The following is a 19,361-nucleotide window of genomic DNA, read 5'->3' as shown; positions in this document are numbered from 1 at the left end:
TGTTCCACATTAAAATTATTGCTTTTGTAGCTGACCACATTAAAATTGTGCTACTATAGTATTGTTGAGAAATAAAATACCACATTCATATTGCTCGGTCTTTTTTTGGCCGAATGTAATTAGGTAACAATTAATTAAATGATTACCTTATCTTGCTTATCTATTTCTGTAATTAAGTCATTCGCCAGATGATCTATAAATAGCTTAAGTCACGATTCATTGAGCACATCAGCCATCTCTAGCATCCATCTAAATATACTATTCATATCAGTAATAGTCAAAACATGGCGTTCTACAAGCTCAATGGCCAGATGCAAGCCAAGGCATGGACAGCTTTGTTCCTTGTGCTCTTTGGGTGCCTCACGCTCACCTTGATCTCCTCACACGGTAATTTTCATATTGTATGCATGTATGCGCTTCTTTTATCTCTCGCTTTTTGCCACATAGAGTCTGACCTATATGATCTATCTGCCCCTGTAGGTGGAGATCAGATCGGGAGGGCCGGTGGTCGTCATCTCCTGGAGGACAAGCAGGAGCGTGTAGACAGCGACAAAATCTATATACCAAAGTTGTGCATCGCGAGAAGTTGTGGCAGTAATATTACAGATACCTGCACCAAGTTCTGTTGCGCAACGATGAAGGATCAGCCTTGCTGGCCCAAGCAGGCCGATTGCATTCAGTACTGTGGCAACGACTAAACTTCGCAACTACTATTCATCTATGTAAGATGAAATGTTCTCATGAATTCCAAACAATAAGTGTCTCAACAGAAAAAAGTGTTTTCAATGTAGTAAAGATTTTATTTAAATAATGTTCTAATGTTTATAAAATGTCTTCAGAATTACTTATGCACGCAACTACTCCTACCAAAAGTTAATTTGACCCCTAAAATATAACATACAGATCTCAAACGTGAGAAGTAAATAACGGTTTCAAGCATGATATAAGAAACATATAACTAGTTTGATTACACAATTTCAAACAATGGAGTAATAAGTTTCAGAGGTAAGAACGTGACAAACATGACGATTGACCTGCCTGAAATATGTTTCAAATAAGTGCACCAGTGGTCTAATACATGATTATTCTTCGTGTTGTTACACTTGTAAGCTCAACAAGATCGAGGTTCACACACATATCTGATAAGCATTTTTTCTCCCCTCTTGTGTCGATGACTGATCTCGGCTATTGAAAACCATAACACTTTTTTCGTCTAACATATAAGCACTAGGAACTAGATAAAACTGTTACTAATATCTTGCAGATAGTAATCACGGATGTTTTGAATACAATTTCAGAATATTTCCTTGCTATGGATTGAGCTAACAAAACGAAAAATTCTCTAAAAAAAGGAAAATTCAGATAAGTTTAAACAAGTGACAGACAGAACAGACAGACATACACAAAAGTTCAGATAAGCCGGGCAGTCCAATCCATCATCGCCGCCTCCCTCCGACGACGCGATGCGGCTCGCTGCGGCGGCGGGTGCCCTCCGCCCCACGGCCGCCCTGCTCTTCCGCTCCCACCCTCAGCGCCTCCTCCCCTCTCTGCGCCGTTCCTCCCTCCCCTTGGCCCGCCGGCGGCGCCACTCCTACTCTTCCACCTCCACCGCACTCGACGACCCTCCGACGACGACTCCGGCCACCAATACCCCAACCTCCCCAGCCCCAGCGCCGCCCTCAGCGCGGGGCGGCGGAGTCAAGGCCGCCCGCCGGCGCGCGCGCGAGTCCCCCGAGGGCATCCTTAAGCGCCAGCTCGACATGTGCTCCCGCGACGCCGACCTCCCCACCGCGCTCGCCCTCTACGACGCGGCCCTCGACCCGGCCACCGCCGTCCCGCTCTCCATCTACCACTACAACTGCCTCCTCTACCTCTGCTCCAACGCTGCCGCCGGTGAATCCGCCGACGCCGCGAAGCGCGGCTTCGAGATCTTCGCGAGGATGGAGGCGCAGGGCGTGGAGCCCAACGAGGCCACGCTCACGAGCGTCGCCCGCCTCGCCGCCGCGCGCCGGGACCCCGCCATGGCCTTCTCCCTCGTCCGTCGCATGGCGGACATCGGCACCCCGCCGCGCCTCCGCACCTACGGCCCCGCCCTCTTCGCCTACTGCGACGCGGGGGACGCCGACGGGGCCGGCGAGGTCGAGGCCCACATGGACGCCGCAGGGGTCGTGCCTGAGGAGGCCGAGCTCGCCGCGCTGCTCCGTGTCAATGCCGGCAAGGGCAGGGCTGGCGAGGTGTACAGGTTGCTGCACAGGATGCGCGCTCTTGTCAGGCAGGTTGGTGAGACGACTGCCGAGGTGCTCGAGACATGGTTCCGGTCCGACGCAGCGGCAGAGGCCGGGGTGGAGGAGTGGGACGCCAGGAAGGTCAAGGAAGGGGTGCTGAAGGGGGGCGGTGGCTGGCATGGCCAGGGCTGGCTTGGCAAGGGGAAGTGGAACGTCGGGCGGAGCGAGATGGATACGAAAGGTAAATGCCATCGTTGCGGGGAGAAGCTTGTGTGTATAGACATCGATCCTTCCGAGACGGAGACCTTTGCCAAGTCGCTCACTGAACTGGCGTGCAAGCGGGAGGTCAGGGAGGATTTCCTACGGTTTCAGGTACATTGTTTGATCCAACCTCTTGCCCTTACAAGTTGATTCATCAATTTTTGCACGTGATGCAGTTTCCTTCAATATAAAGCATTTATAAAGTTTTGCCAAGAATTATATAGTAGTGCTAAACGATAATGCACTACAGTTCTAAAGTATGGCACTAAATGTCTAAATATACGATAGTACACCATATATGGAGTCCAATAAGAGCTAGAATCAGGATTCGAGGCCCCATTTTGTCATGTTAGATGATGAAGGACCTCAGTATGGTTAGAGGCTTAGAGTTGATTTATTAATGTGGATTGCTAGATCATTTTAAACGGAATTAATGCTTTTTTTGTGGTTAGCCTCACGGCTGTTTAATGGATTTAAATTTGGGGTGCCGTGAGAAATTTAATGGATTAGAGCTGTTATCTAGCACCCAAGAGTCGTTCTTACTGCGACTTGTCGAGCGACTTCTCTACCTATTACTACCTGGCTATCGACAACAGGGAGCAACACGACAAGTTAAGGTTGTCGATCGACAAGTCGACAATTCAACGACTAATCGCGAAAAGCCTGTGTCCCTACGTCTAGCGACAAGTTTCTCTGGGGACAAAAAGGCCCAGCCCGTGAACCCTATCCCTCCAGAATCAGATTGTGCACTCCCACTTTCAACCCAGCCGCCTCTCTCTGGGTGCCTCTCCCCTGGCCACCGCCTCTCACCTGGCTGTCACCTTGCTGTAGCTAGGTCCTCAGATCCTTCGAAGAAAATAGGCTCCACAGGCGGCTAAACCAAGTTAACTTCACTCCATGTTTATTGTAGTAAACTAGTTACTTAGTACGTAGTATTTTCTAGAATTTACAGCTCAACTACATGTCGACTTGAATATGACTAGTCGTGACTAGTCACAGCTTGTCTACTTCTCGGTACCCCAGCGACAGGTAGCGACTCATCGATTCCTAAAGCTTTGCTAGCACGACTCGTGTTGCAGAATGTAACACACATCCATGCCAAGCTGCGTCCTTTGAATGTTATCTCGGTAAGAACTAGCTTAATAAATTGGCTTGACACATTAGTAACCATATGAGAGATTATTGAGTTACTGGTCCCAAGTTATGCAGTTTGTTTAACATTGACTTTAATGTATGGGCTTATAGTAGTAGTAGAAGGTGAACCCTGACCTAAGAGTTGCAAAGCAGGTACTGTGGTCACTCATCGTCGTTTGTCCACAAAATTTCAGGCAGCATACTAACATGGAATGTTCCATCATAGGCCTAGGTGGTAATATCATGAGCGCTCAGCCAACATGTTATTTACCTCTTGGTTTGAGGTTTTGACTGAAATCTGCTATTGTTGAGGGCCTGAGTGTACACCACAAGTTCATTTCTCACGGGGAAAAAAATGCTTCATGATCTTTTGTTCTCTTACTTTTCATTTAACTCCTTATATTATATAGTTGATGCTTTCTGTGCCTAATTGAGAACCTAATCTCTGCAGGAATGGCTCCATCGCCATGGACCATTCGATGCTGTTATTGATGCTGCTAATGTCGGCCTTTACAATAGCAAAGCTTTTAGTTTTTCTCAGGTAAAAAGAAGTTTGTTCTGCAAAGCAGTAACACTATGATACTATTGTTCTTGACATGCATGCCTAGGGACACAGCTGACACTACCAATTATGAACCATGCTTTTGTTGTAGGTGAACTCTGTTGTAAATGGAATACAGAGAATAACTAAATCAAAGAAATTGCCACTGATCGTTTTGCATAGGAGCCGAGTAAATGGTGGTCCTGCAAAACTTCCACACAATCAGAAGCTTCTAGAGGGTTGGCGAAATGCTGGAGCACTATATGCTACCCCTCCTGGTTCCAATGATGATTGGTGAGGTTATGTTTTCTTTTTTTTAGAAACATAGGTTCTCCGCCCCATTCCATTTCTCAGGTGAAAAACGAAATGTATCAGGTTCAGAACAAACAGACACTCCATCTCAACTAACACCTCACTGGCTAGAACCATCAACCACTTAACGCACCACAAACAGCACCAAACGAGAATGCAAAAACTGGAGACCAACTACCGTTTCGACAGTAACAGGTGTTGCACTACAACTCCTACAGGGGTACACTTCCTGTTTCTTCTTACTGCCCTCTTATCAGCTCACCACCCGACGGCATTGTACTTCCGGAGTCCGTGGCCCTGGAACCACCCTCCGCTTCTTCAGTTTTGCAGCGCCGGGGCTGCCATTGCCCTCTGTTCCAACCTCCGAATGCACAGTGTCAGCTTCTCCGCATGCCTTGCTGGACATAGAGGCGTCCATCTTTTCAGCATTTTCACCAACCGAATCCACAGTACCTGCAAACCAGACCAAGTACATCGACCAAAATGAATGTCATTTCTAAACTTCCACATCGTCCAAAGTAAAGCAGCATTAACCAAATTGACCATAGCATTTCTTTTGTTACTAATCCACAGTCTAGCCAGACTCTCAAAGTCCACTACCCCAACACTGTCCAAAGTGCTAGCTATATCCTGCCACAATAACCTCACAATGTCACAGGAAAAGAACAAGTGTTGAATACTTTCTTTCTCAGAACATAACAAGCAAGTTTTATGGATAGCAACCATAAAAAGACATGTACCCTAGGGGGAACATTAAGGTTCCACACAGCCGGAATAAAGACCGGCGTAATTCCTCTAAAGTTAATCATTGCATAAAGAGATTGCGAAGTATACAAACCAGAGCTATGTAATTCCCACACTAATGCATCTTCCACTTCGGAGAACCGAATTGATCTAATGATCTGCTCAATTTGGACCCATTGTTCCATCATCCTATCATCAAAAACCCTCCTAAAGGTGAGTTTGATGTCTAATCCATCCCAGACATCTCTAACCGTCACTCCCTGCTGATTACAAATGAAGTAAATATCCCAGAAAAGGATGGCAAGGCTAGTGCCTCCAAACCATTGGTCTTCCCAAAATCTAACTTTTGTTCCAGAACCAACAACCCACTTGTACCCTATTTTTGCAGCATTTGCTGCCCACATGACCCCTTCCCAAAAAGGAGACAAATTGTTTCCATGGCAACTGAAAATGTTCGGGTTTTGAGTGTCGTACTTAAAATCCACAATCTGTTTCCATAACTTATTCTCATCCAAACTATATCTCCTAATCCAAGAAGCAAGTAAGCAAAGGTTCATCTCTCTGATATTCGGAATCCCCAAGCCACCATACTCTTTTTTCATGGTTACCAAATCCCAGTTAGCTAAATGGTACTTATTATGCCCCTCGTAACTATCCCACAGACAGTGAGCCATCTGGGAGTTAATAGCCCTAATGGCCCACTTAGGAAACTTAACAGCAGACAACAAGTAAGTGGGAATACTTGCTAAGCAAGATCTAATCAAAACAATCCTAGCTGCATAGGACAGCAGTCTACCTCGCCAACCTCCTATCCTTTTAATAATTTTATCGATTAACGGTTGCAAATCTTCTTTTCTTAACTTTCCATAGTGCAGAGGTACTCCCAAGTACTTAATTGGAAAAGCACTCACTTTACAGCCAAATACTTGAGATAAAATATTCCTTTGATCCTCAGGAACATTAATAGGAACCAGATCACACTTCTCAAAGTTTATTCTCATTCCCGACATTTGTTCAAACATAGAGAGGATCCATTTAAGGTTCAAGGCTTCATCTATATTATTTTGAAGGAACAAGAGAGTGTCGTCAGCATATTGTAAACTGAGGACACCTCCAGGCCGGAATCTAGTTAGTAAACCCGAAACCAGCCCCTGATTCGCGGCTCTAGTGAGCTTTTTAGAAAAGACATCTGCTATTAAATTGTAGAGAATAGGGGACATAGGATCTCCCTGCCGCAAGCCTTTTCCCGTTAAGAAAAAATCGCTATTCTGGTCATTGATCCTAATCCCGACTGACCCTCCATGTGTTAGCAAATGAATTTTCTTTATCCATTTTTGGCTAAAGCCTCTTTGTCTAAGCATCTCCTCTAAAAAGGACAAGTCCACTTTGTCATATGCCTTCTCGTAATCTAGTTTAAGAATCCAACCTTCTTCTTTGTTATGATGGACATCATGGACGATTTCATGTGCTGTAACCACACTCTCAAGTATATACCTCCCCCTAATAAACGCTGTCTGACTAGAGGAAATAAGCCTATCAGCACATTTCCCCAACTTATTAGTACAAGCCTTCGAGAAAATTTTAAAGCAACAGTTAGTTAAGGCTATTGGTCTAAACTTCTTCAAAGTTTTTGCATCTGCCTCTTTAGGAATAACAGTGACCAAACTAAAGTTCATTCTGTACATATGAGCGGAATTGTTATCAAAATCTCTAAAGAGATTGATCAAGTCCCCTTTTATCACTTCCCAAAATTTCTGGTAAAACAGGAAGGTACACCCATCCGGGCCAGGTGCACCCTCGGCATAAGAGCCAAAAACCGCCTCCTTAATTTCCTTTTCCGTAAACGGCGCATCTAAGATCATATTTTCCTCCTCAGTAACCGTGTCCTTAGGCTCCCAGAACGAGTCCATCAAGGATACGTTCATCTTTTCCTCTTTACCAAACAGATTTCTATAATAATCTACTGCTATCTTTAACATATCTTTTGTTTCAGTTACTTCATCCCCTAATGGCCCTTCTAAAATGGCTATCTTTATTTTCCTCCTCCTTTGGTTTGCTACAGCATGGAAATACCTTGTGTTCCTATCCCCTTCTAGGATCTCTCTTTCTCTTGATCTCTGCCTCGCCTCTTATATTTTCTGCTTAAGATAGCAATTGGAAAGGGCATTATTAGCTGTGCCGCCTACTCAAAGCTAATAGGTAGTATCTCTACTGATGCAAGCATTGTGATATCTATACTACATCTGTCTATAAAAGCATGTGGCAAGTTTGTCTAAATTTAGATGTATCTAGACACTCTTTAGGTGCATACATCCGAATTTGGACAAATCTTCGACATCCTTTTATTGACGGAGGGAGTAGTATTTTGTTAATTTCACTACATAATGGTGAGAGATGTCGGGGAGTGATTTGGGATATGAATGTTCCCCAATTTAAGAATTTTTTCTTTAGCCCTAAATTGTTCTATTCTCTTTCCAGTTTCCACCATTGCAAATCATTTATTTATTTTCTCTGCAGGTATTGGTTGTATGCAGCTGTTAGCTGCCGTTCGCTGCTTGTTACGAATGATGAGATGCGGGACCACTTGTTTCAGCTACTTGGCACTAGTTTTTTCCCCAGATGGAAAGAAAAGCACCAGGTTTGTATGAAGTCTCTATTTTCTGGATTTTATATCAACACTTAAACAAGGTCTCTCGCTCCGAAGTTAGTTTCTGCTCCATGTTTAATGAGACAATACAAAAAAGTTATCCTGCTATAGTTTGGAAGCCTTAGTTGTGGAACCCCAAAACTTCTCCAAATTATTTCTGTAGTGTAAATAATCCTAGGCTACACTATGCAGGTCAGGCTAACGTACTCAGGTCGTGGTCCTGCTTTCCATTTGCCACCTCCTTATTCGATTGTTACTCAGGTGATGATTAATCTAACTTTGCAACAAAAATGCATCGTCCCTCAGCAACCAGTAACGCATGAATGAATGCATAAGTAAATGGTATTATCATCCTTGGATGTAGGAATCCGAAGCCGGAAGCTGGCATGTACCGACAACAACCGGTGATGACATTGAAAATCCACGGCAGTGGATTTGCGCCACTAGGAAATCTTCGGAGAAATCCTCTGCTCTGCCCCAAGCGAGGTTAAGTGAGATGGGCTGGTAGACTGCTAAACCTCATCAGCAGTGTGTGAGCTCATATCAGAAGTAGAATAGACACTGAGGTTTTGGCCTGGGCCAGTCTAGTTATGCTTGCTTAGGATTGAGCATGACGTATAGGTAGGCCGTATAATTAGCTGCTCTTGAGGCTGAGGATCTGGCCAAGATTGTGAAGTTGTTTCGCATTGTTATTAGTTGCCATGAGAATTGTGCTGTAACAACATTGATGTCTCAATTGACTGCCTGCTCCTGTGCTGCTGTGAGTGCCAAATTTTGATTGGTGAAATGAATTGGATCCACTGGTTAAAGTTATTTTTGAAGGTCCATTTTTTAATTGAATTTTGAAGTGATGATGAAAGTCCAGTTTGCTAACTATGTGGTAGAGAAGTCCCGGAGATGTTCCCACAAGGATCAAATCTTAACTGAACACATCAAATAAATACACTAACAAGAAGCTTGTCGCAGCTGGAGGTATGTTTCATCTTCATGTACTCTACTATTACGTAGCCATTACCATGAAGTATGTTTCTAATCCAAAGATGGTCTTCTATTGAGAAACTATCTAGTTGTGCAGCTAACAGCGGCTAGGTATGTGTGCTGTTGTCCCTGTTTTCCCTATCTAAAACAATCCTGCAAGGCTAGGCTATACAGGGTTACTTCAATTGAGTTTATGCTTATCGAGAAGCTGGCTTATGGGTTTCTGTGGGGAGAAGCTTGTAGAATGTTCACACTGCATCAACAAAGTGCCAGTCTCATCAAAGAAGAATCTACTTTCTCTAGCAATCTCACATGTTCTTTGTATACTCCAATAACTACTAATCTATCATACAGAAAATGCGCAATATCTGAAGTTCATCTAAAAGGTATTGTACAATTGCAAATGTGCAGTTTTTTATGCATCCAGCCAACGTATCGTATAATTTCAAATATGCAGTCTCTGAAGTTCATCCAGCAAACCGTATTGTATAATTTTAGAGATAGCACTGATATAGCACAACAGAGTTCAGAAAAAGAAGACCTCGAGGCAGCTGACCGCGTGGTGGCACAGGCGCTGGCGAAGAGCAGCTAGGAGGTGATGACTACTCCGCATTCGCGGTGTCCATTGCGGGCTGGTGCCTTATTTCATTAGAAATACACATCAAACTCCATTTAATCGATTTGGTTATGTGGTTGCGGTGATCAAATGCAGGCATGCAACTCTTAGCGGTTTGTTGCGCCTCATCCTCATGGCATGCTCACTGGCTGCATGGCGCACCAAGGACGTAAAATTCTTAGACACCGAGGATATGGACACGTCACACGAGAGCGGAGGAGACCCGTCTGCAGATGGCGAGGATGATCGAGGAGGGGAGAACCATGGCAGACTGCAAGCAGCTTGCCTGTGCCCAGCACGAGCGATGGAGGCCCAAAACATGATGGATGATGCGGCAGAGCAGTCCGACCTCCTGCTCAGTTCCGAGCCGCAGCAGCTCTCCGATCTCTTGGTAACCCTGAATATCTATCAGAGGTCGTTTGGCTCTCATCAGTTGGCAATGGAATCAAAGACTTTATTTATGATTTTGAGAACCAACTTGTTTGGCTGCCATCGATTTGGTATTGGAATTCAATTGAAAATTTCATGGATTTCGTCCTATGCCTAACCTTAAGGCCATGCCTTATGTCTTGCCGTTGGTGGCATCGTTTCGCGACGAAGGGAGGCACAAGCTGTGACGGCACACATGGAACAAGATCAGTGGACAACAATGTCAAAGAGGAGTTTGTTGTTGTTTTGATTGATGGTACCTGTAGGGAAGAGGAAGTGTGGAGATAGAGCCTTGAAATGAGGAGTAATTAAACAGGCAATGCTTTCAAGTTGCTAGCCTGTATCTTGAGGTGCCAAATTCAGTCCCGCTTCAGTCTGTTTCTTCTGCATTCTCCCTTATCCTCCTGCTGATTTTTTTTTCTCTTCTTCGAAACGGGGCAAAAGCTTTGCCCCATTTACACTCGTGCTGATTTGTTCTATATAATATACTAAAGCCTTTCTGACATCCAAGTTATAAAACTTGGTTCCTTCAATCCGTCGTCGAGTACTTTCCGGGACAGTAAGATCCGAGCACTGTTGATAACGCTTGTCTATTCGTATTCGCAGAGCGTGCAGGAAAGTGTATCGACTTTGATCCCAGGCTCCTAGCTAGGGAGTTTTTACGTTACCTTTTACTACTCATGGGAGAGGTAAGTGGTATGATTTAAAATCTAGCCATTGATTTGGAGATAAGGGTGTCAAGTGGGATCCCACTTTTGTCCCACTTGTAGTATAATTTGATTTTTTTAGTACAAATTTTGACATCAAAATTTGAACTACATAGTACAAAATGACATCCCACCGGGATCCCACCTTGACACACTATTTGGAGAGCTATTAAAGGCATTTTTATAACAAATCAATTATGGTAACACTAACCGCACCAGTTATCCTATTATTTTTTTCTAAAATCCTGTTAACTATATCTCAAAATACAACTACATGTTCTTCACCAGTTCTTCAACATTGTTTCTGGCTTTGTGCACCTGCCTTCGTATCAATCTTGCTCCATATCATGTTTTTGGGCTACGAAACGATGGCTATAAAAAGAGGTCTACCTCGCTGGAGTTTTTGCGTGCATGATATGATGGAGACCTCCAGACAACAAAACACATGTCAAGGAAACTAGCAAGGCTGCCTTCTCAGTTCTCAATCAACGGTAGTGTAAATTCATATTCTTTTACTCTTCCGATCTAAGTAATTGAACAGATAAAACTGAAGAAATTTTTTTGAAGGGAAGATTAGATGATACCCGTTTTAACGAGATTTGTTGCGGTCATTTGTGAGTAGGGGTGGAAACAGATCGGATGCGGATCGGATAGTACCCTTTCCATATCTATAGTAAAGCAAAACCCCACTAGAGAGTCATTTAAGTTGTTTATCCATACATCCATTCTATTAGCCATCCAATTATCCATGTCATCTTCCACTAACATTCATTAATACTCTACATGCAAGCCACATCATCTATTTTTCAAGCCATCCAATCATCCACATCATCAACTTTTAGCCGCCAACTACATAACCTTATAAATTATGTTAAGCAAATATCAGGGGAGTATAAATATCAATCGTCCACACTTATTGATGAATAAGTAGTATGAATTGGTTATAAATAAACCACTGGCCACAACCAGGAATCGACCAACAGAGCTCACAAACCCACGAGGAGCACAAGGGAGAGCCCATCGAGAAACACCGCGGGTGCAGAACACGAAGGAAGCTTTGCCAAGGAGGGAAGACAGGGGAGGACCTCTGCCATCCAAACAACAGAGAGTTGCACGGCTTGATAACTCGAATGTGGCATCTTCAAGAAGATCACGATGCAGAAGCGCTGCTACCACCCGATCCAAGGATCTTGGGTTTTCACTCGGAGTACGTGGAGAGACTGAGTACCACCACTGCAACGCCTTCAAGAAGGGAAAGACATCCGCGGATGCCGCCATCATGGCCCAAAGGGTAAGGGTTTCCCTCGGCGAAAGCACTCAAGCGTCTCATAGGGTAGCGGCAGTCGTCGAAACAACCACTGTCGTAGCCTATTCGACGGTACCTCGGAGGGGGGATCCTCACAAGGAGAGAAAGAAGTAGGGGCCATTGGGCGGAGAGTCCTCGGTACGGTGGTACGCGATTTACCCAGCTTTGGAACACCTGCTCGAGGACAGGGCCTACTGCTGCTTGTCTGGAATTATATGGACGCTTTCACGTTGTTACAATGAGTTGTGATTGTGCCTCTAGGGCTCCCAGGATCCAGCTTATAAAGGCGCCCGGATCTAGGGTTTACACGGAGAGTCCTAGCCGGAATACAAATTGCCTAACTACGGAATATTGCATTGCCGTGCCCGTCAAGGATCCGCCTTCCATCAATGTCGTACTGAATCCAGATACTTCATGGGCCTTCACGGATCCGGCCTCCTTCGTATGTTGGTTAGGATCCGGCTCCTTGCTCCTGGGCTGGACTTCATCCTTCATGATCTACATCAACTGGGCCGCCCGATGGGCCTCATGCCACATCACCATCTGTGGGCCACCCGGGCTTTAAGGATCTAGGCCATGCCGTTGTTATACCCATAAAGTATACCGACAACAGTAGCCCCCGAAGTTCTCCGAGATTCAGCATTCCTCCGATTTTATTCAGCTCGGATCCGAATAGAATCTTGAAGAGCTACCAAAACTTCCTTGTTTCCGACTTCATTCAACCGGAAATCATTTGTTCTTCTGTAACGGTAACTCAGCAGATTTCATGCCCACATCGTACTCAACTTCCTTTTTTCCCGCGATAAATTTTTTAAGATGCGAATCTTCAGCTGGAAATTTTGGCGGTGCACAGTTAGGTCACCACTGCGTCGCCATACTGATATGTCTCAAACGTATCTATAATTTCTTATGTTCCATGCTACTTTTATGATGATACTCACATGTTTTATACACATTATATGTCATTATTATGCATTTTACGGCACTAACCTATTGACGAGATGCCGAAGAGCCAGTTGCTGTTTTCTGCCGTTTTTGGTTTCAGAAATCCTACAAAGGAAATATTCTCGGAATTGGACGAAATCAACGCCCAGGGTCTTATTTTTCCACGAAGCTTCCAGAAGATCGAAAGGATCACGAAGTGGGGCGACGAGGCGCCGCCACACTAGGGCCGCGCGGCCTAAGGGGGGCCCGCGCCGCCCTAGCGTGTGGGGCCCCTGTCAGCCCTCCGACTCCGCCCTTCCGCCTACTTAAAGCCTTCGTCGCGAAACACTCTGTACCGAGAGCCACGATACAGAAAACCTTCCAGAGACGCAGCCGCCGCCAATCCCATCTCGGGGGATTCAGGAGATCGCCTCCGGCACCCCATCGGAGAGGGGAATCATCTCCCGGAGGGCTCTTCATCGCCATGATCGCCTCCAGATCGATGTGTGAGTAGTTCACCCCTGGACTATGGGTCCATAGCAGTAGCTAGATGGTTGTCTTCTCCTCATTGTGCTACCATGTTAGATCTTGTGAGCTGCCTATCATGATCAAGATCGTCTATTTGTAATGCTACATGTTGTGTTTGTTGGGATCCGATGAATATTGAATACTATGTCAAGTTGATTATCAATCTATCATATATGTTGTTTATGTTCTTGCATGCTCTCCGTTGCTAGTAGAGGCTCTGGCCAAGTTGATACTTGTAACTCCAAGAGGGAGTATTTATGCTCGATAGTGGGTTCATGCCTCCATTGAATCTGGGACGAGTGACGTAAAGTTATAAGGTTGTGGATGTCTTGTTGCCACTAGGGATAAAACATCGATGCTTTGTCTAAGGATATTTGTGTTGATTACATTACGCACTATACTTAATGCAATTGTCTGTTGTTTGCAACTTAATACCGGAAGGGGTTCGGATGATAACCTGAAAGTGGACTATTTAGGCATAGATGCATGCTGGATAGCGGTCTATGTACTTTGTCGTAATGTAATGCCCTGATTAAATCTCATAGTACTCATCATGATATATGTATGTGCATTGTTATGCCTTCTTTATTTGTCAATTTCCCAACTGTAATTCGTTCACCCAACATGCTATTTATCTTATGGGAGAGACACCACTAGTGAACTGTGGACTCCGGTCCATTCTTAACATCTGAAATACAATCTACTGCAATACTTGTTCTTTACTGTTCTTCGCAAACAAACATCATCTTCCACACTATACGGTTAATCCTTTGTTTTCAGAAAGCCGGTGAGATTGACAACCTCACTGTTACGTTGGGGCAAAGTACTACTTTGATTGTGTTGTGCAGGTTCCACGTTGGCGCCGGAATCCCTGGTGTTGCGCCGCACTACACTCCGTCACCAATGACCTTCACGTGATCCTTGACTCCTACTGGTTCGATAAAACTTGGTTTCTTACTGAGGGAAACTTGCTGCTATACGCATCACACCTTCCACTTGGGGTTCCCAACGGGCGTGTGCTTTACGCGTATCAAGCTAAATTTCTGGCGCCATTGCCGGGGAGATCAAGACACGATGCAAGGGGAGTCTCCCACATCCAATCTCTTTACTTTGTTTTTGTGTTGCTTTACTTTACTTTATTTACTGCTTTGTTTGCTCTTATATCAAAAATACAAAAAAATTAGTTGCTAGTTTTACTTTATTTACTATCTTGTTTGCGTTCTCCATATTAAAAACACAAAAAATTAGTTACTTGCATTTACTTTATTTACCTTTTGTTTATTTCATCATGTTTCCTCCTAAGTTCACTTTGAAAGACATACCGGTAGGACAAGGGTCCATCATTGGAAGAGATAATATAGAAGATTTTTTCACTCATGTTAGTACAGCTGAAGATTTTGAAGATAGACACTTCGTAGAACTTGCTCCTACTTATGAAATTGCTGCTGCTTCTTTAGTACACATGTTGGAAACTAAATTTGTTAATCTCAATCCTATAATTCAACATATGTTTCTTACACTCTGTGATATTGAGGAAGGAGAAAAGAAAGATTTTGTCTTAGAAACCCTTCTTAAAGAATTTGGTGGTGTAGCAAGAGAGGCTAGAAAAGTCATTATTAAATATAAGATGCTTGACTCTTACACCAACTTTGCTAGTACCCTTGAAAAGATGGACATTGATAGAATAAAGACACTAATAATATTAATGATGGAGGGGAGATTAAAGTACCGATACCTAGTAAGCTCCTAGGAATGCATGAAGCTCTAGAAAATAACTATGGTTGGCTTGTTCCTGAAAATTTGTTTGATGAGAATAGCACGCCTAAGAGTAATGAAAAGGGGACCTCTGAAACTTACATAGACAAGATACAATGCATAATTGAGAAAACTCCCAACTCCCGAGGTAAGAATTTTAATGCTTCGTCTCTTGATAATACTTGATTCACACTTTCTGCGTCTAGCTGAAAGGCGTTAAAGAAAAGCGCTTATGGGAGACAACCCATCATTTTACTTCTGCACTTTTGTTTTATATTTGAGTCTTGGAAGTTGTTACTAATGTAGCAACCTCTCCTTATCTTTATTTTATTGCATTGTTGTGCCAAGTAAAGTATTTGATAGTAATGTTGATACCAGATTTGGATTACTGCGCAGAAACAGATTTCTTACTGTCACGAAATTGAGCAGCCCCGTCTGTAGATAACTCATAAAATTCTGCCAATTTACGTGCGTGATTCTCAGATATGTACGCAACTTTCATTCAATTTGAGCATTTTCATCTGAGCAAGTTAAGTGCCCCAGACAAATTCGTCTTTACGGACTGTTCTGTTTTGACAGATTCTGTCTTTTATTTCGCATTGCCTGTTTTGCTATGTTTGATGGATTTCTTTGTTCCATTAACTTTCAGTAGCTTTGTGCAATGTCCAGAAGTGTTAAGAATGATTATGTCACCTCTGAATATATGAATTTTCAATTATGCACTAACCCTCTAATGAGTTTGTTTCGAGTTTGGTGTGGAGGAAGTTTTCAAGGGTCAAGAGAGGAGGATGATACAATATGATCAAGAAGAGTGAAAAGTATAAGCTTGGGGATGCCCCCGTGGTTCATCCCTGCATATTTTAAGAAGACTCAAGCATCTAAGCTTGGGGATGCCCAAGGCATCCCCTTCTTCATCGACAACTTATCAGATCACCTCTAGTGAAACTATATTTTTATTCAGTCACATCTTATGTGCTTTACTTGGAGCGTCTATTTGTTTTTGTTTTTGTTTTTGTTTTTGTTTGAATAAAATCGGATCCTAGCATTCTTTGTTTGGGAGAGAGACACGCTCCGCTGTTTCGTATGAACACATATGTTCCTAACTTTATTCTTAATGTTCATTGCGAAGGTTGAACTACTTCGTTCATTGTTATATGGTTGGAAACAGAAAATGGTGCATGTGGTAATTGGTATAATGTCTTGAATAATTTGATACTTGGCAATTGTTGTGCTCATATAGATCATGTTTAAGCTCTCGCATCATGTACTTTGCACCTATTAATGAAGAACTACATAGAGCTTGTTAAAATTTGGTTTGCATGATTGGTCTCTCTAAGTCTAGATATTTTCTGGTTGAGGTGTTTTAACAACAAGGAGGCAGTATAGAGTCTTATAATGCTTACAATATGTTCATATGTGAGTCTTGCTGCACCGTTTTATACTTGAGTTTGCTTCAAACAACCTTGCTAGCCTAGCCTTGTATTGAGAGGGATTCTTCTCGTGCATCCAAATCCTTGAGCCAAAATCCATGCCATTTGTGTCCACCATACCTACCTACTACATGGTATTTCTCTGCCATTTCAAAGTACATTACTTGAGTGCTACCTTTAAAATTCTATTCTTTGCCTTTACAATACATAGCTCATGGGAAAATAGCCTTAAAAACTATTGTGGTGAAGAATATGTACTTATGTATCTTATTTCTTAATAAGTTTCTTGTTGAGCGGTAGCCATGTTTCGGGGACGCCATCAACTTTTACCTTTGTTGAATATCATGTGAGTTGCTATGCATGTTCGTCTTGTCCGAAGTAAGGGCGATTTTCATGATCAAATGGTTTGAGTATGCATATTGTTAGAGAAGAACATTGGGCCGCTAACTAAAGCCATGAATCATGGTGGAAGTTTCAGTTTGGACACAAATCCTCAATCTCTTATGAGAATATTATCTGTTGTTGAATTCTTAAGCATTAAAAGAGGAGTCCATTATCTGTTGTCTATGTTGTCCCGGTATGGATGTCTAAGTTGAGAATAATCAAAAGCGAGAAATCCAATGCGAACTTTCTCCTTAGACCTCTGTACGAGGCGGCATAGAGGTACCCCTTTGTGACACTTGGTTGAAACATATGTTATGCAATGATAATCCGTGTTAATCCAAGCTAATTAGGACAAGGTGCGGGCACTATTGGTATACTATGCATGAGGCTTGCAACTTATAGGATATCTTATACATAACATATATGATTTATTACTACCGTTGACAAAATTGTTTCTATGTTTTCAAAATGAAAAGCTCTAGCACAAAAATAGTAATCCATGCTTCCCTCTGCAAAGGGCCATTCTTCTACTTTATTGTTGAGTCAGTTTACCTATTCTTTCTATCTCAGAAGCAAACACTTGTGTCAACTGTGTGCATTGATTCTTACATGTTTACCTATTGCACTTGTTATATTGCTTTATGTTGACAATTATCCATGAGATAGACATGTTGAAGTTGAAAGCAACTGCTGAAACTTATATCTTCCTTTGTGCTGTTTCAAAGCTTTCTACTAAGAATTTATTGCTTATGAGTTAACTGTTATGCAAGTCTTATTGATGCTTGTCTTGAAAGTACTATTCATGAAAAGTCTTTGCTATATGATTCAGTTGTTTACTCATTGTCTTTACCATTGCTTCGAATCACTGCATTCATCTCATGTGCTTTACAATAGTATTGATCAAGATTATGATAGCATGTCACTTCAGAAATTATCCTTGTTATCGTTTACCTACACGAGTGCGAGTAGGAACTAAGCTTGGGGATGCTTGATACGTCTCAAACGTATCTATAATTTCTTATGTTCCATGCTACTTTTATGATGATACTCACATGTTTTATACACATTATATGTCATTATTATGCATTTTCCGGCACTAACCTATTGACGAGATGCCGAAGAGCCGCTTGTTGTTTTCTGCTGTTTTTGGTTTCAGTAAATCCTACAAAGGAAATATTCTCGGAATTGGACGAAATCAACGCCTGTGGTCTTATTTTTCCACGAAGCTTCCGGAAGACCGAAAGGATCACGAAGTGGGGCGACGAGGCGCCGCCACACTAGGGCCGCGCGGCCTAAGGGGGCCCGCGCCGCCCTAGCGTGTGGGGCCCCTCGTCAGCCCCTCCGACTCCGCCCTTCCGCCTACTTAAAGCCTTCGTCGCGAAACCCTCTGTACCGAGAGCCACGATACGGAAAACCTTTCAGAGACGCAGCCGCCGCCAATCCCATCTCGGGGGATTCAGGAGATCGCCTCCGGCACCCTACCGAAGAGGGGAATCATCTCCCGGAGGGCTCTTCATCGCCATGATCGCCTCCGGATCGATGTGTGAGTAGTTCACCCCTGGACTATGGGTCCATAGCAGTAGCTAGATGGTTGTCTTCTCCTCATTGTGCTATCATGTTAGATCTTGTGAGCTGCCTATCATGATCAAGATCGTCTATTTGTAATGCTACATGTTGTGTTTGTTGGGATCCGATGAATATTGAATACTATGTCAAGTTGATTATCAATCTATCATATATGTTGTTTATGTTCTTGCATGCTCTCCGTTGCTAATAGAGGCTCTGGCCAAGTTGATACTTGTAACTCCAAGAGGGAGTATTTATGCTCGATAGTGGGTTCATGCCTCCATTGAATCTGGGACAGTGACAGAAAGTTCTAAGGTTGTGGATGTGCTGTTGCCACTAGGGATAAAACATCGATGCTTTGTCTAAGGATATTTGTGTTGATTACATTACGCACTATACTTAATGCAATTGTCTGTTGTTTGCAACTTAATACCGGAAGGGGTTCGGATGATAACCTGAAAGTGGACTATTTAGGCATAGATGCATGCTCGGATAGCGGTCTATGTACTTTGTCGTAATGTAATGCCCCGATTAAATCTCATAGTACTCATCATGATATATGTATGTGCATTGTTATGCCTTCTTTATTTGTCAATTTCCCAACTGTAATTCGTTCACCCAACATGCTATTTATCTTATGGGAGAGACACCACTAGTGAACCGTGGACCCCGGTCCATTTTTTACATCTGAAATACAATCTACTGCAATACTTGTTCTTTACTGTTCTTCGCAAACAAACATCATCTTCCACACTAAACGGTTAATCCTTTGTTTTTAGCAAGCCGGTGAGATTGACAACCTCACTGTTACGTTGGGGCAAAGTACTTTGATTGTGTTGTGCAGGTTCCACGTTGACGCCGGAATCCCTGGTGT

At 43.2% G+C, this 19,361-nt stretch overlaps 1 protein-coding gene across 1 annotated transcript; it reads left to right on the top strand.

The window, feature by feature from the left end:
• Positions 1-1,463: 1,463 nt before the first annotated feature.
• On the top strand, positions 1,464-8,677 carry LOC124691752 (proteinaceous RNase P 1, chloroplastic/mitochondrial-like). The gene is made up of 6 exons (XM_047225024.1): positions 1,464-2,597; positions 4,072-4,161; positions 4,274-4,455; positions 7,735-7,855; positions 8,057-8,125; positions 8,229-8,677. Exons 1-6 carry the CDS (start codon positions 1,464-1,466, stop codon positions 8,370-8,372), a joined length of 1,740 nt encoding a protein of 579 aa, XP_047080980.1. The 3' UTR covers positions 8,373-8,677.
• Positions 8,678-19,361: the final 10,684 nt, after the last annotated feature.

The sequence above is a fragment of the Lolium rigidum genome, chromosome 2 (genome assembly GCF_022539505.1).
Source record: "Lolium rigidum isolate FL_2022 chromosome 2, APGP_CSIRO_Lrig_0.1, whole genome shotgun sequence".
Taxonomy (NCBI): Eukaryota; Viridiplantae; Streptophyta; class Magnoliopsida; order Poales; family Poaceae; genus Lolium; species Lolium rigidum.
Note: the sequence above shows the minus strand (reverse complement) of the source record. Positions and strands in the feature narration are given on the sequence as shown.

Coding starts and splice junctions, on each gene's coding strand:
- LOC124691752 (XM_047225024.1), top strand. CDS start 1,464: ATGCGGCTCGCTGCGGCGGCGGGTGCCCTCCGCCCCACGGCCGCCCTG. Junction 2,598..4,071: donor AGGATTTCCTACGGTTTCAG/GTACATTGTTTG, acceptor TAATCTCTGCAG/GAATGGCTCCATCGCCATGG. Junction 7,856..8,056: donor GATGGAAAGAAAAGCACCAG/GTTTGTATGAAG, acceptor TACACTATGCAG/GTCAGGCTAACGTACTCAGG.